The following is a 16,574-nucleotide window of genomic DNA, read 5'->3' on the forward strand; positions in this document are numbered from 1 at the left end:
AAAATGATGAATATTGGGGGGTATCCAGTTTTTTTCTTGCTTAGGGCACCATATTATCAGAGTCTGGCCCTGGTTTGGGATTTGTCAGTTGATCCAAAAGAGCTGCATGGGGGCAGAGAGAGAGAGAGAGAGAGAGAGAGAGAGAGAGAGAGAGAGAGAGAGAGAGAGAGAGAGAGAGAGAGAGCACTACCTGTGCATTTTATTGGAGACTTTTCAGTTCCTAGACTAGAGTTACACCAGCTTGACTCAGTGTTTCCAGTGTGATCAATTGCAGAATACATTCTAATAGACCACAATTCGGAGCTGTTCTTAGGTGAAATAAGCAGAAGGAGCTGCAAAATGCAACATGGTCCCTTGACTTTAAATCTTGTGATTGGATTTGTTTTCAAAAGCCAACAACTGAAGGGCCACGGGTCCCCTGGAACAAGTTACAATACAATTCTGCAAAGGGACTCTCGACAAGTTTCCAAAGCAAGCACAGTGACTTGTCTATGGTTGCAAAGGAAGTTTCTGACAGCGTATGGGCCTGAAACCATTTCTTTTCTGCCCAAGGGAGAAGCTTGCTCCTATTTTGCTGGTTGCTGTAGTCGAGAGCCTGACAGCACCCTTAAGACTATTTGGTACTGATTCATTGTCTTGTGAGTCAGCTTCCATATTAAGCATAGATCACTAAGGCGATATTTCCATTGAATGTGTTCCAAAGCTGCAATAAACCATTTTGGCAGAACTTCTAATGGCTCCAGTGCCCCTTGGCACCATTTGAGGCTCCTAAGTTAATTAGGCTCTGCTTGTGCATTTTTACAACTGAGAGAAAAAGTGTGGTGCAGATTTCAGTGGAGGCGCTTGGTGGCAGTGCTGTTAAAATATCCATGTGTGCTGAAGTGAAACACTGTGGTTCAAAGCTGTCAGGATTTTTCCACGCTCAGTAGGAGGATGCCAGGAAACCAAGAAAGTAACCTCACCCACCTCATCACACCCCAGCTAAGCAACTTTCCCTTTCCTCTCCATATGTTCTGACAATTTGCATTCACATTTGCCAGATACATACATTGTGTTGGAATATTTGCAACCTTGGAACCTCGGCATTGCTTCTGCCTTGCTAAGGATTTAATAAGTTGACGGTTGCAAAATCACTTGGACCCAGCCATTTCCCTTGCATGGCTTTAATGATGACAACCACTGTGCCTGTTTGGATCTAGCTGCCTTGTGCTTCGGGGTTTTAAAGACCAGATGTCCAAAGCATTTCTCCCTTCTCTCTGTGTGTCACATTCTTTTAAAAATCTGGCCATAATTGGAGCTGTGTTTGGTATACTGAAAAATCTGCCTCTTGCTTTGATGCCTAATGAGAACCAAGTCCTTAGGAAGCCCGATGGATGGAGTGACGGAATGCAGGGGAAAACTTAATTTCATAATTTGAGTATTATTTTCTTTTTATTGATGACATTCCTATGTTCTCTGGGTGGCACAGCTAAATATGGCTAGGATACAACATGAAAAATAAAATGAATCACAATTGCCGTTTGAGACACAGCACAGCAGAGATTTAGCAACACAATTAAGCATGAATAAGTCCTTAAAAATTTAAAGGATACACTAATAAAAGTAGGATAGTGGCGGGTGTGCAATTGAATTCCAATCTTCAGTGCTACCATGCAAAACAATTTGGACCCAGAATTAGATAGATCCCCAAATACTTATTAGGATTTATCACAAGCCGAGAACAGGAGCGAGTAAATGAAGTCATCATAAGATTTTTTTTTTTTAAAAAAAGAATCATTGTGTATATTGGCACTCTTTTCTCTAGTTCAGCTTTCCCATGCAAACAATTGGCTTTGTGCAAGATGCACGTTTGGGTGGATCAAAAGCTGTTGTGTTATTTTGCACAGGATTCAGACAGGGCAGGATGGGAGGTTAAAATGCCTCCCATCAAATCCTGCAAGCAATTTTTTTTAAAGGAGCCACAGTCCAAATACATAGGTATAGGTGCATGAGTCTCCTTTCCCTTCCTGACATGAAAAATGAAGAAATGGTAGGCATTAGCTTTTCAGTAAGAAGACAGCAGTTCTCTGCACCTTTCTCAGCTGCTATTACACCTACAGGTTCTTTACAGCTTTCAACAAGGACATTGTTGTACAGGCTACAATTTGCTCACATTTCCTTCACAGCTGTGACCATGAGAAGCCCTCTTATTCCTCCGACACTCTTGAGAATAAGGGCCAGATGGTTGTTTAAAAAGAGGATTCTATTCTTCAGTGAGATATTTATCCTACGGTAGACCTACTCTAGCAGTGGCAGTGTGGTATCCCAGCTTCCAAGCAATAAAGGGAAGGGCAGTCCTGTTGCAGAGGTTAGCTATGCTTATGCTTGCAAACAAGGTAGATGTGCTCTTTGTTTTCAAGATGAAGGAAACGCACACAATTGAAAGGATGGTGCTGAAAAATGAGGTATTCTGAAAATGGAACTGGCTAGCAGGTGCTCCTCAGATTTTCAAAAACATATACAGTACTTAAAAAGCTGTCCGAGTGTAATCATCACCATCATCAATAAAACAGCCATTTTTAAAATGTACAGAATGCTGTGGGATTGGGAGGAAAAGATACAATGGAGAACTTTGTATGTTTTACAGCATTAGCTGTCCATCCACATAATTCTTTAAAAGAGGTATATAAATAAGATAACAGGCCTAAACGGTTTTCAACTGCAGGGTTTGTTGTGCAAATCACTTCCTTTTGGTATCGTAAAAAGGAGACGAGATGGCAAGCTGTAAGCACATGATTTATGAAAAACCAAAAACCAAATATATGCACTGCAATACGTATTCATGAGCTTAGGAAATGCCCTTGGTAAAGGCAGGTGCTCTCCCTTTTCCAGGGAACCCTCCTGTACTTAAGGCTGGAAGCCAGCTGTGCTGGTGGCACAAGTGGCACTGATCCAAGGCAGCAGGCTGGGTTGCCAGGCTGCAAGACGGGGATCACATTTATCTCGTTCACAAATCCACAGCTATGAAAAGAAAGCTATGAAAATTGAAGATATTGAGTGCAGTATTCAACTAAGTTGACCGATTTAACTTAATGAACATGACTGTGTTAGGACTACAGATTTCACTAGGTCTGCTCTGAGTGCAACTTAGTTGACTACCACCATAAAGCAGTACATCTAATTCCCTAAAGTATGAGTCAAGGAACCAGAAAATGGAGCAAAGGAACCCCACACCTTAGCATTCTCCTCTTCTAGTTTCTGTGGCAAATATTCCTTGTTTGTTTATTGGCTGTATGCATGTTCTCCAAACATTTACTGAATATCTTAGGCATCCACATTTGATGTACAAGTATTTGCGAGGTTTGACAGTTCTCTGTTGGCTGATGTGATCAGCATTTGATAGCATCTTTTTTATTAATTATTTTTATTAGTTTTCATTTATAACAATCCAATAAAAGCCACATTAATACAACACCAAATTATAATACGATTAAAAAAGCCAATGATCCAATACCAAATTAAACAATTTTGAAGGACTTCCCGTGTTCTGGATTTCAGGAAATGATGTTCTTATTTCATCCTGCTGCAATACTCTTAGTCCAAATACGACAATTCCGATCTTGATCCTTTATTTTAACAGCCTCTGATCTGATGACTTTCATTCACATTTGATGGCATCTTACATGCAGTAGCAGACATGTACAGTAGCTTTCAGCAGCTGACAGTATCTGACAACAGACATGCAGTAGCAATTAGTATTTGGAAGTAATTTCAATAGTTAATTTGCAACAACACATTTTAGTTAATTTATTTATTAATTAAAATCATTAAATTAATAAAAACAAATTAATGTAAAAAATAACAAATTTCAACATCAATATTTCACTGTTGAAATTTGAAAATTAAGCAGATTTTTCCTAAATATAGTATGAGCTCTACCAGAAAGTACCTGAGCTCAAAGCCTAGGGTTGTATCCAATTCTAGTTCTATACAGAGTTTAACTATCATAGGATCATAGAATTGTAGAGTTGGAAGGTACAACGAGGGTCATCTAGTCCAACCTCCTACAATGCAAGAATCCGGCCCACAGCCATCTGGAGTGGGCATGAACCACCAATCCTCTCTTTTAAGATCTTTAAGACTAGGAAAAAAATATTGAATTATTTTATACAGTATTGGCTGAATCTGTCTATAACTGATGTGCATTTATTGTACTGTTGTACTGTAATACTAATTTTTGAAAGCCAGTTTGCCAGGACCTTGTCCTAAAAAGGTGGAATATAGATAGGTCCATTAATTTCACTAGGTCTACTCTGAGCATAACTCATTTAGTGATGACCCTTGGCCTTTTTCTTTACCACTAACAGCCAACTCCTTACCAGTCATACCTTTCTTAAATCTTTGTCCCTGGCTGGAATGCCTCTCATTGCCTGGCTGGAGGACAGAGCAGGGTGTATGAGTGTGTGTGGAAACCAGCCTCCAGCACAAATATAAGATCTACATGCATTGCTTTGCCCACTTTTGCCTCTGGCCCTGGATGCCACTGGCCCCCATAAGGTTGGCCAGAAGAGGATGTGGCCTTTGAGCTGAAGAACTTTCTCTACTTCCCCCCCCCCCGGTATACAGGATTGCAGAGGTGTAGCTGGGGGGGCATTGTGCACTGGGCCCCACATCGTGGGGGGCGGCGCTTACCATGGGGCCTGCAGCATGCTCAAGCCATGCGTCCCTCCTGGGTGTGATGTGGTGGTTCGGGTGCCTGCAGGCTCCACACTGCCTGAAACAGCAGTATGGGGCTTGTGTCTGCCCGCCGCCTCCCCTTCAACCACCCTACAGCTGAAGGGGAGGTGGCAGGCGAACTCCTTGGAGGCTCCGCAGCATGCCCTGTCCCGTCACGCCCCACTCTGTGGGCAGCTTGCCCCACCCCTAGGGTGCGCACGCTGCTCCGGGCAGCTTAGCAGCTAGCTATGCCACTGCCTGACCACAGAAAGTTGTGTACCAAATAAGCTATGTACTACTGGCCATTAAAACACATACACACACACACACACACACACACACACACACACACACACACACTTCACTTTTGCACCTAAAGGTACTCTGGTCAGGGAAATCCAGTCCTGGAGAAAAGGATAGCAACACTAAGTTAATTTCCAATATGTATGTGTCATGGTCCAATTTTCAATGGTTTCTTCTTGTCTTCTAACAGGCAACTGTCTAGACCATGAAGGGGCTTGCCAGACTGATTTTCCCACTCATTCTCGTGCTGATTTGTGAGGTGAATGGACAGAGGCGCAAGCCTGGAAGAAAGCGTGCTACTCCTCCACCCTCTGAACCAGTTGAACCGACAGAATTGCCTCCGCCTCTGCCACCTGGACCTCCCTCAGTTTTCCCAGACTGCCCTAGAGAATGTTTCTGCCCTCCAGATTTCCCTTCAGCCATTTACTGTGATAGCCGCAACCTGAGAAAAGTTCCTATCTTCCCACCCAGGGCCCATTATATCTACCTGCAGAATAACTTCATTGATGAGCTTCCTGAGGAGTCCTTCAAGAATGCCACAGAGCTGAGGTGGATTAATCTGGATAACAACCGCATCGCGAAGGTGAACAAGAAGGTGCTGGATAGGTTGGAAAGCCTTATGTTCCTGTACATGGAGAAGAATCATCTTAGGGAAGTACCCAACAATTTGCCTCCCAATCTGGAACAACTTCGGCTGAGCAGGAACCGGATCTCCAAGATCCCTGCTGGTGTATTCAACAACCTGAATCACCTCATCCTCTTAGACCTTCATCACAATGAGCTGAATGATGGAAACTTCAACAAAAATACTTTCAAGGGGCTCAAGAACCTCATGCAGCTCAACTTAGCTCACAACAGGCTACACAAGATGCCACCTTCGGTTCCCAATGCAATCCACCAGCTCTTCCTAGATGAGAATCAAATCGAAGACATCCCCAACAACTACTTCAAAGATTTCCCCAACTTGGCTTTCATTAGGCTTAACTACAATAAGCTCTCCGACAAAGGACTGCCCAAGAATTCCTTCAACCTCACTAACTTGCTGGTGTTGCACTTGGCATACAACAACCTCACCAACATCCCCTACATCAACTCCAGGCTGGAGCACCTCTACTTGAATAACAATTCCATTGAAAGTGAGTCAGCAGAGATGGCTAGGCCTAAAGGAGAACATGTGGCAGAACCAAGCCACCTAAGAATGGTCATCAAGGCCAGTCCAAGACATTTTGCTTCCTGAGGTGAAGCAGCAAATGGTGCCCAAGTCAAGATATATAGTGCCCATACTTTTCATCTGAGGCAGAAAATCTAGCCAATGCTTTTGGGCCATACACTTTCGGGCAAAACCCATGTCATTTCATAGGACAGGTGTCATCCCACAGAGTGCGCAAGCACGGTCATGGGAATAACAAAGCCCTTACCACCCCCAGATGTTTGTGCTGCTGGAGCTCCCACCACCTGCTAGCTTGATTGAAAACATCTGCAGGAGAGCAAGAATGCAGAATCCTTTCCAGAAATTCTTAGCAAGCAAAGGAAACAATAAGCCATGACACAACTGGCCCAAGTGCTATTCCCCCCCAAAAAACACACACACACTTTGCTTTAAACTTTTGGCACTCTGGAAGAGCAGTGGGTTAGGCCAATAAAGCCAACTTATACAATGGGCTCCAAAGAGAGAAAATGTAGTTAAATTCTGAGTAGCTTTATTCACATCTGGCAGCTCAAGGCAAAAACATTTCATTTGAACCAGGCTAGCTCATTGATGCAACATTTATGACTCTCGTGCTCAACAGAACACAGGCAGGATCTAGGACTAATGATTCTTGTGTTAAAATTACAAGTTTTTGTTTTAAATTCATAACTTAGATTCACACGCCTTGGAGTCTCTAGTCTAAGGTTATCCTAAGGTCACACTTTACATCTTTTATTAGCAAGTACAAAGGCTAGAGACCTACTTTTAGAAGCAGGGAAATGTGGAGCTCAGATTTATTCGGGGCTTTTTCTTCTTAAGCCCACAGCATTGAAGTTGACACTTAGCTTGGATATCACCCAGAATAATGCAACAGGACTTGCCCCATTTCAGGGGGCACCCCCAAACTTCTTAACCCCTTGGGGAGTTTTGTCAGGATTAAGACCTAAAGGATTTTAACATTTCTTTTGAACAGATAAGCATGTTTTTTTCACAGCATCAGTTGTTCCATCTGTGCAGTAAGGATAAAAGGACTTTTGCACAGCAGGGATGTGATACTTGTGGGTGCAGATATTTTACTAAATGGTAATGGGGTCTCATTAGTGCTTCAGTTTGAGGGTACTAATTACTTCATTGGTTGCTTTCAGTTAGAGATGCACTCCAGCAAAGGGCATCACCACCCTTGCCCTTTGCTCTGCTTAGGTTGCTAGAAGCTACATGAGGGAAAATATAATATAAGGAGCATCAGCCTTTGGGGGACTGTGTAGGTGGTATTCAACTAAGTTTACTCAGAGTAGAACCACAGAAATTAATGACAGGAACTAAGTTTAAATGGGTCTACTGTGACTAAAATGTTATTTTCTACCACCCAGTGGGTATATTTTGAACTTTAAGGAAGGGCCATGGGTGCCAATCACAAAAATGGCTGCCGTCAGGATGTGGCATAACAAGAAATGGCTGCCTCTCCTCAAAGAGCAGAAAAAGAGACAAGGCCACAAAATGGTGCCCTCCTATTTCAGCCACTAGCATGCTCACCCCCAGAGAGAAGCACTTTGCACCTCTCCTCTGCTCAAATTGGATAGGGAGGTGGGTGTCCAAGCATGACAGATAATGAAATGTTGCCATGTTTAATTGGCAATGTAAGAGAGGGTAAGCCAGTGCAGACAGGAACTGATTAGGAAGAACCAACATCTCTCTTATGTTGTGGGTTTTTTAAAACGGGTTAGGTACCAAGGCCTTTTGCAGACACCATAGAGCAGGGGTAGGCAACCTAAGGCCCGTGGGCCGGATGTGGCCCAATCGCCTTCTCAATCTGGCCCGCAGACGGTCTGGGAATCAGCATGTTTTTACATGAGTAGAATGTGTGCTTTTATTTAAAATGCATCTCTGGGTTATTTGTGGGGCATAGGAATTTGTTCATCCCCCCCACCCCAAAAATATATATATAGTCCGGCCCACCACATGGTCTGAGGGACAGTGGACTGGCCCACGGCTGAAAAAGGTTGCTGACCCCTGACATAGGAGGTACTGGTGGGCACACTGGTGACCATGGGCACCAAGTTGGTGACCCCATCCTAGCCCTGCCCCCTGATATTCTCAAGATGACTGAAACAATAAGAGAAGAAATGGCATGGATATAATCCTTAGCTGGTGCCATGGCATGAAATAGAAACTGTTTGCACTGAGATTCAAGTGCACGTATGGTTCATGATTCAGCAACAGGAAGCAAATTCTGATTCATGAACTCTTTTAATTAAGATTGCTGTTAATCATAATTGCAGTGCTTATAATGTGCAATGCCTTGGAGCCAAGCATGGCTTTTTACCAACCTCTTTGCCTTACATCCTCAGCTGGTTCCTTTAAAAGGGTTTCTCTCTCTCTCTCTCTCTCTCTTAATAATAGCTGCCACCCCTACGCTGGCTTCTCTAGGAAATATATCAGCTTGTTTCTGTTATATATTTTTAAAGCCCAGGTATCTAGCTTTCAGAAGCATAAGCACAGGAAAGCAATTGATCAAATGAAGGCTTTGTTGTGCTATGAACAAGTTCCAAATCTGATGCAAGGTTTGCCATATTGTTCATGTTGCATAGCTTAATGATAATAATAATAATAATAATAATAATAATAATAATAATAATTAAATAAAGCTGGCTCAGGGTGGGAGTTGGATGGGGACTGTGGCTTCATTGGCCATAGTCCCAATGAGAAGTGGACCCCCTGTCTCAAACACACACACACCATGAGTCTGATGCTTGCAATGCCAACAATCCTCTGATCCTTTGTCTAACAGGCTTGTTGAAATCCCCAAGTAGAGTCAAAGGTGGTTTGTTGATATCTAAATCCCATGCCATTGACAGAGAGGAGGAAAGAAGCATATGTAAACATAATTTTACCAACCACCACTACCACTACTCCAGGCTGGCTTTGCCTAAACATGGTACAAAAGAGTACTGTATTAGACTTTACTCTTACTCAGTACTTCCACCAGTGATGTGTGCCTTTGGGTAACTGATCAGACTTCAGGGAAGTGATATAAGGAGGGTAGGGGCAGAGCCAATCAGGGCTAGGGATGAATGATATTGTAATCTAAATATGAGTAAATGTCTGCTAAGCAACAGATTAATTAACACCTAAAAACTGAGCCTTTTTAGAAAGGGTGTAGTAGTTGGCTACTTGATAACACTCTGGGCCTCCAGATATTGCTAGATTAGAATTTCCATTAGTCTTGATTGTCACACTGGCTGAGGCTGATAGAGTCTGGGAACATCTGGAGGAGCATAGGTTAGCGATCCCTGAATTACAGAATACTTAAGGTTCTTTGAAGAATAGATCAAAGGAAGAGGTTGGATGTTTTCCTGCTTAAATAATGGCCTACTTTGTTGGTTAGGTGTTTTTTTTTAAAAGCAACTGTTTCCCCCCTTTATATAATGTTAGCCAGTATTTATAAATCACAATCAGCAAAGGCCCAGTAACTTATTTATTTTATCTTCATAACATCTCCAGCGAGGGAGCCATTTGAATAGTTTCATTTTACAATAATAATACGGATGAGAGTCTTTATTAACCTGAGGCCATCTAGTGTTATGTTTGAGCAGGTCTTTGGAACCTAGAAGTGGAACAACCCTGTTCTGTTGATATAATGCTGCCCCTGCTTATCATCACCATCTGAGTGGCACTGAATGCCTCTTACCAAAACTAACTTGAAGGGTATGCAAGACCCCCTGTAGAAATGCATGTCTGTGTTGTTGGTATGGTAGGACTCAGATGGCAGAGGTGCATAGGAGGGCAGTGGGGGCCTCGGAGCAGAGTTCCGGGTCTTCCTAAGCCTCTTCCTTCTCCCCCCCCCTTTTTGCCCGGAATCAGAGCTGCTCAATGACAAATGCAGACAGATTCCAAGGCTTAACCTGCAGAGAGACCCAGTGGCCAATTTGTCTTCCATATGGGAAACTGAGTGCAAGTTTCTCAGTTTTCTAATGTGGTTCACAACGGGCAAAACTTGTATTGCTTACCTAAATGCATCCCATCACTTTAGCAATCAATAGCTATACAGTACATGAATGAAGTCACATATCTGTACCAAGCATTTCACATTCCAACCACCAAGCATTTAGTTACATCTTTACATCGGAACTGCTTTAAGATTGGAATGCACAGATTGCAATATTCTGTACTAGTCTGAATAGTATAGGGATGGCATGGATATCCAATATGATAAACACCAAGCTGTGCTACATTAATCCCTTTTCTAAGCAGCCTTGGAATGCGACATTCACCCTTTTCTAACATTTTACATCTATGTGCTATGTTCACTTTTGTGGTGTGGGAACACACAACAGCATTGTTGCCAACCTCTTTTGAAAGATGTCTGTATCATTTATAAACTAGATTACACAGGTCTATGAAATGAGGGTGGGGTGGGTGTGATATGGGACTTGAGATATGAGCCGGGAAAGCCCTTGTTCAAAGCAGACAAGGAGGATTTCTCCAGATATTTCACAATGATGAATGGAAACATAAGGCCAAAAGGGATCACTGCAGTCTAATAACCTTGGATTTTGGACTGACGATTTTTGGAAGCCCAGAGGGTGAGAAGTGCAGAATCAATTATCTTGACTCTCCTAACTTACCGCTGTGCTTTCTTTTGTCTGTTTAGAAATCAACGGGACCCAGATTTGCCCCAATTCTATGGTCACTTTCCATGAACCATCCTCAGATTTCGAAAACGTGCCCCGTCTCCGCTATCTGCGCCTGGATGGCAACCATCTGAAGCCACCAATCCCCTTGGACCTGATGATGTGCTTCCGACTCTTGCAATCTGTTGTGTTCTAAGCCTCGCAGCAATCGCCACTCCTCTGGGACTTTGGCTTTGCACAGTGACTTGATTTCAGTCTATGTTAGACATGGGGAATATATGTTATCATCCCTACCCTGACCTTGCTGCCCCATTGCCTTCTCTTTACTGCTCCATTCTGCTGCTGCTGCCTCCTCCTTCTGTTGCAGGAAACTCTGCAGGTCTTGTTTTACACAGCATCTTACAGAGTCTCCTAGGAGAGTTCCACAGATTCCTCTTTGATATGTGTATTATCCACAGAAGAGCTAGAAGTTACAGTGATACTGGCTTCTTAAATACCAACCCCTTAATTTGTCTCAAAATTAGAGTAGGGAACACACCCAGAAGCAGCATTTCTGTTGTACTCTTGCTGTCTAACACTTCAGATTGAGTTATTTGCACCCACCCACCCCTAGCCAACAACATCAAACTTATAAAGGAAGTTGGATTTGTTATTATGATCGAGACTCAAAAGAAGAAGAGGAGGAAGCAATTTAATTTAAATAGGTAAAATTTAAAGTGCCATTTGTCTAATAAGGATGCTGGATCAAAAGGAAAGGAATATTCAAATTTATTTATAGATGACGGGCACTCATAAATACCATGATAATAGGAACACCATACTGTGGCATGTGCTAATCAATAGATAAAAGTGCATAGCAGATTGTATTCTGTGGAGCCATGTGATGTGCATTGTGGGTACAATGAAGAGTGACAGAGAACAGATATTCCCCCCGTTTATGCTCTTATGGGTTGATACGGGTGATGGTAGCAACATACTGTCAGAATGTACCTGAGTTGCCAAACATAATGTGATCACTGGGATTTGGATGGTGGTACTTTTACAGCACCATTTTAAAATGAGAATAATTGCTTGATTAATTACTCATTCTCTTCCCCACAGTATAATTCCACTTCAGTTCGCTACTGTGACACAAGTGGTACTAGAAAGAAATTGCCAAAGGATAGAACGGTGTACCTTGAAAGGACAATCCCATTGCCATGATGATTTGAAGGATATAGCCATACCTTCTGGGTCGTGTGTATGTGTTTGTATATGGGAGTCTTTTTGCATAAGAGGCTGCTTATCAGAACGCTCTGTCGCCTCACTAACTTTCACACAATTTCCCTTTGCAATGTCTATACAGGACAGATGTCACAAAGGAAATTGCACCTCCCCATCTTTCAGCCGATGTCCCCTTGAAGCTCCTAAGCATAATGTTGCTTTCCCTTTCAGTAAAATTACTCAAAGAGGAGGAGCAACGGCATGCCAAAATACAGTTGAGAGAAGCCATGGGCATGTGGAACTGAGCTGGCATGGACTATTCTCTTGGAATAGGAACAATAAACATATATTGTTATGTTAGAAACAACTAACAGATATTAATAGAGTCCCATATTGATGAGTAGATATCCCTCCATTGTGTGTGTGGGGGAGGGGGTGCAGCAGGGTACCAGTGGCAAACATTAGGCTCTCAAATTCCAGCGGCACCCTGTGAGATGCTAATATTTGGTGCCCCCACCTATTGCACTTTGTTATACAGCATTATTGTGGTGCCCCCTACAGTGTGGTGCCCAGTGGGGCCAAACCAGTCATGTTGTTGTTTAGTAGTTTAGTTGTGTCCGACTCTTCGTGAACCCATGGACCAGAACACGCCAGGCACTCCTGTCTTCCACTGCCTCCTGCAGTTTAGTCAAACTCATGTTGGTGGCTTCGAGAACATTGTCCAACCATCTTGTCCTCTGTCATCCCCTTCTCCTTGTGCCCTCAATATTTCCCAACATCAGGGTCTTTTCCAGGGAGTCTTCTCTTCTTATGAGGTGGCCAAAGTATTGGAGCCTCAGCTTCAGGATCTGTCCTTCCAGTGAGCACTCAGGGCTGATTTCCTTAAGAATGGATAGGTTTGATCTTCGTGTAGTCCATGGGACTCTCAACCAGTAATACTAGCCTAAAATAGCTAATGCCTTGCTTGTGGGTAGGGACAGACAGACCCATTAAAGCCCAGTCTATCCTAGTTCCATTCCATTTCTGGGTAGATTTTTAACTGGAAACCTGTAAGAAAAAATCAGCCTGAAAACACACACTTAAAAAAAGAGAAGCACTCGAGAGATGATTTGAGGGTTGTGTGCTGCCTCCAGGTCTCCTTAAAAACTTCTAAAAATGGTATCAAGTTGTCATAGCCTGAGTGGCTTGCATGCTGGGCATCTTGCCACTATGTGTCATGAATGCACATAGATCGAGCCCCCCTGGGAGTGACAGGACAATACCATCTCATTGTTTTCGGGAGGAATTCTGTAGGAAAAGCATGGCCTCCCCAGTCCTTTTTTCTGCTGTGCTGCAGTCTCTTTATCTTAGCTTGTCATCTGAACTGGGACTCATGGCTAAGCGCTCTCCTCACTAACCACAAGCTATAGCCAAAGTCTGTTACCCACCCTACTTTCTGGAGTAAGAACTGAGACTGAGAAATAGGATTTAAATTTAAGCTGCCCATATGTAATATTCCACTCACCAGGCCCTACCAATAAGGTGAAAAGTTAGGTGCCGGCCTCTTTATACTCATGCAGCTTAGGGCAGCTTCTGGCTTAAGAGCAATGTGATTTTGCAAGCACTTCCCATATGACAGTGGTTTTCAACCAGTGTGCACACTGGGGTGCCTTGAATGATGGTCAATGGTGCAACGGGCAACACTAGCCTCTGTCCCTCTTTCTTCCCCTCCCTCCTCCAATGCCCTCTCTCATCTCTGCCTCCCAAAGGCTTGCACAGCTGTTTATTGCAGCAGCCCTGTCTACAAGCTCCCCAGGCGAATGGTGCCTCTGGGAGGCACCTCTCTTTGGGGCCGGGGGTGGGGGGTGGCAATGGTTGCCCAAAGGACTCCCAAGGAGAGGGAAGAGGAGGCTGAGGGAACAAGGGAGGGTGTTCAAAAAAGGGTGAAAGGTTGTCAGCTCTGCAGGCAAGGGGTGACATAACTAGGCTCCTGAGCCCCACAGGGGTGCCACATAAAGAATGTATTTGGTCAAGGGAACCATGCATGGACTCAATAACGTTGAAAACCTCTGCCACATGGAAACTTTCATGGGCACCAACTATAGGTGGTGGAAGGGGGTTTGGCCCCCTCAATATTTGTGCACAGGGGGGCAAGTCCTCCAATATTGAGGGGGGGAAACCATCCCTCGCTGATGATGGGAGAGCGCTCGCATGCCAGGCAGGGGCAGCACAGGCAGAGGGGGAAGATCACCCTCTGCGCTCCCCATATGCCCCTGCTGCTGGGAGAGCACTGCACTGGCATGCTAGGTGGGAGTGGGATGCATCATGTGACACCAGGCCCCCCTCAATGTCAGCACCCCTGGAAACATTACATGAGGATTAGACATCTATGTGACTTTTCCAGAGCTGTATCCACAAACACAACTTTACTTGAAAACCCTAGGATTCTGTTCAGAGATCCATTCAAGAAATGTCACAGTCCCCAGGTAACATTCCCGTGCAGAGGTGCTTGTGTAATCATTTTAAAATGTCAATTGGTGAACATAAACATTACATCAGAAGGGGACCCCAGTGGATAAACAGGGCACAAGACTTTCCTATTCTGCTGACCTATATGAGTCACTTCCAACACATGGAGCAGTTCTCTTCTCCTAATCACTTGACACCGACTGAGCTATGTTTGCTCAACTCACTTCCATGACTCAGGCCCCTTTTGATCCTCATGATTTGCTCTGCCCCAAGAGCCAGGTTCCACTCTGCATGCTCTCTAAATCCTTCTTTATAGCCAATCAAGTCTTTTTTACAGCTTAGTGAAATGAAACTCAGTGGGGGTTTCTTGAAAGAAAATTAGGCTTTGGACCTGTGCATAACTTCTCCGGTTGAGATTCTTCAGTACATTTTCATATTTCAACCCTCAGTTCCAAGAGCTCTAATGACTCTCTGGTGACTCAGAAAAGCTGATGATTTAGTTCATTGGCCATTCTCATGTTCTCTTCTCCTTTCACATTGGATTTGAAGATTTTGTTATGTGCTTCCCACTTACCTGAGCTGAAAGGCAATGACACAGGGTCTTGCTTTCTTTGGATGAGAGAGCACTGGAGACATATAGTGTTTTTATAATAATTGAAGTATAAATATGCAGCAGAGCATAATAGAAATAGAGACTTCTAGAGAAGGCCCTACACCCTAAGGTGCTTCACCTTCAACCATCAAACAGCTCCAGATTCTTTCACTGCCTTCCTGATCCTCTCTTACAATTCAGACTGAAAGACTTGAATACTGAGAAATATCTCCTGTCATGATTTTTCCTGCAGCCCCTTCATCACTTCTGCTATACTCCACAAACCAGTATGAAGTCAACCATGCTAAATGTAAATGAAGCTCTGCAATCAGCAATATACACAACCTACCCTCTTCTTTCTATCTATCTATCTATCTATCTATCTATCTATCTATCTATCTATCTATCTATCTATCTATCTATCTATCATCTTATCTACTCAATCTCTGCTCTTTCCAAACCACTGCTTGGGTGGAGCCTTAATCCAAATCCCTTGAAAACAGAGGACTCTGGATTTTGTCCCTAATGACCAAACAACCTCAGTCCACTGGACATCCCTCCGGATAAAACTCAGCATATCCCACTGGTACCCATGTTGGGGTTGGGCATGCTTGGGGTCATTTATTTTAATGGAAATGCAGGCATGAAACTTGCTTTTAATTTAATCTATCTATCTATCTATCTTTGGGGCCGTACTTGGCCTTTTGTTACACCGGTGTAAGCTAGCGTAACCCCGTTGATATTTGTTGAGTTACTCTGGATTTATGCTTGTAACATTTGGGACATGATCTGCTGGTTTCTTTTTATATCATATTAAATATGTTGTGTAAGTTTCAACTTTGTTGGTTTGAGGTGGGTGAGGCGGGGTGGGAATTGCCACCAAAATATTTGCCACATTCTGTTTTCCATTTCTGCCAAAGCCATTAGCAGGTGACAATATCCATCTCTATGCTGTGGTAAGCTTCACCTGCTAATTTCTGTTAAAGGTACAAAAGGGGATCAGGCCATTTCCCCCTGATCAATTGGTAATACTATTTCATATGATATCAGCTACAATGAGTAGATATATACAGTGGAACCTCGGTTTATGAACACCTCGGTTTATGAATTTTCGGTTTATGAACACTGCGGACCCATCTGGAACGGATTAATTCACTTTCCATTACTTTCAATGGGAAAGTTCGCTTCAGTTTATGAATGCTTCAGTTTATGAACAAACTTCTGGAACCAATTACACCCATGCTTCGGGTTAAGTACGCTTCAGGTTGAGTACTCCGCGGACCCGTCTGGAACAGATTAATCCACTTTCCATTACTTTCAATGGGAAGGTTCGCTTCAGTTTATGAACACTTCAGTTTAAGTACTCCGTGGACCCTCTGGAATGGATTAATTCACTTTCCATTACTTTCAATAGGAAAGTTTGCTTCAGTTTATGAACGTTTCAGTTTATGAACAGACTTCCGGAACCAATTGTGTTCATAAACCGAGGTACCACTGTATATACACTGATTCG

General features: G+C 43.3%; 1 protein-coding gene across 1 annotated transcript in view; it reads left to right on the forward strand.

Annotated features, from left to right (window-relative positions):
* The window catches only part of PRELP (proline and arginine rich end leucine rich repeat protein), a 33,859-nt gene extending 17,961 nt beyond the window's left edge, over positions 1–15,898 (forward strand). Inside the window, exons 2-3 of the mRNA XM_035123464.3 lie at positions 5,189–6,134; positions 10,839–15,898. Of these exons, the coding sequence (XP_034979355.3) occupies positions 5,204–6,134; positions 10,839–11,014 (1,107 nt within the window). The 5' untranslated portion in view covers positions 5,189–5,203 and the 3' untranslated portion in view covers positions 11,015–15,898. The remainder of the gene's footprint in view (positions 1–5,188; positions 6,135–10,838) is intronic.
* The last annotated feature ends 676 nt before the right edge of the window (positions 15,899–16,574 follow it).

This window comes from Zootoca vivipara, chromosome 7 (genome assembly GCF_965207765.1).
Source record: "Zootoca vivipara chromosome 7, rZooViv2.hap1.1, whole genome shotgun sequence".
Taxonomy (NCBI): domain Eukaryota; kingdom Metazoa; phylum Chordata; class Lepidosauria; order Squamata; family Lacertidae; genus Zootoca; species Zootoca vivipara.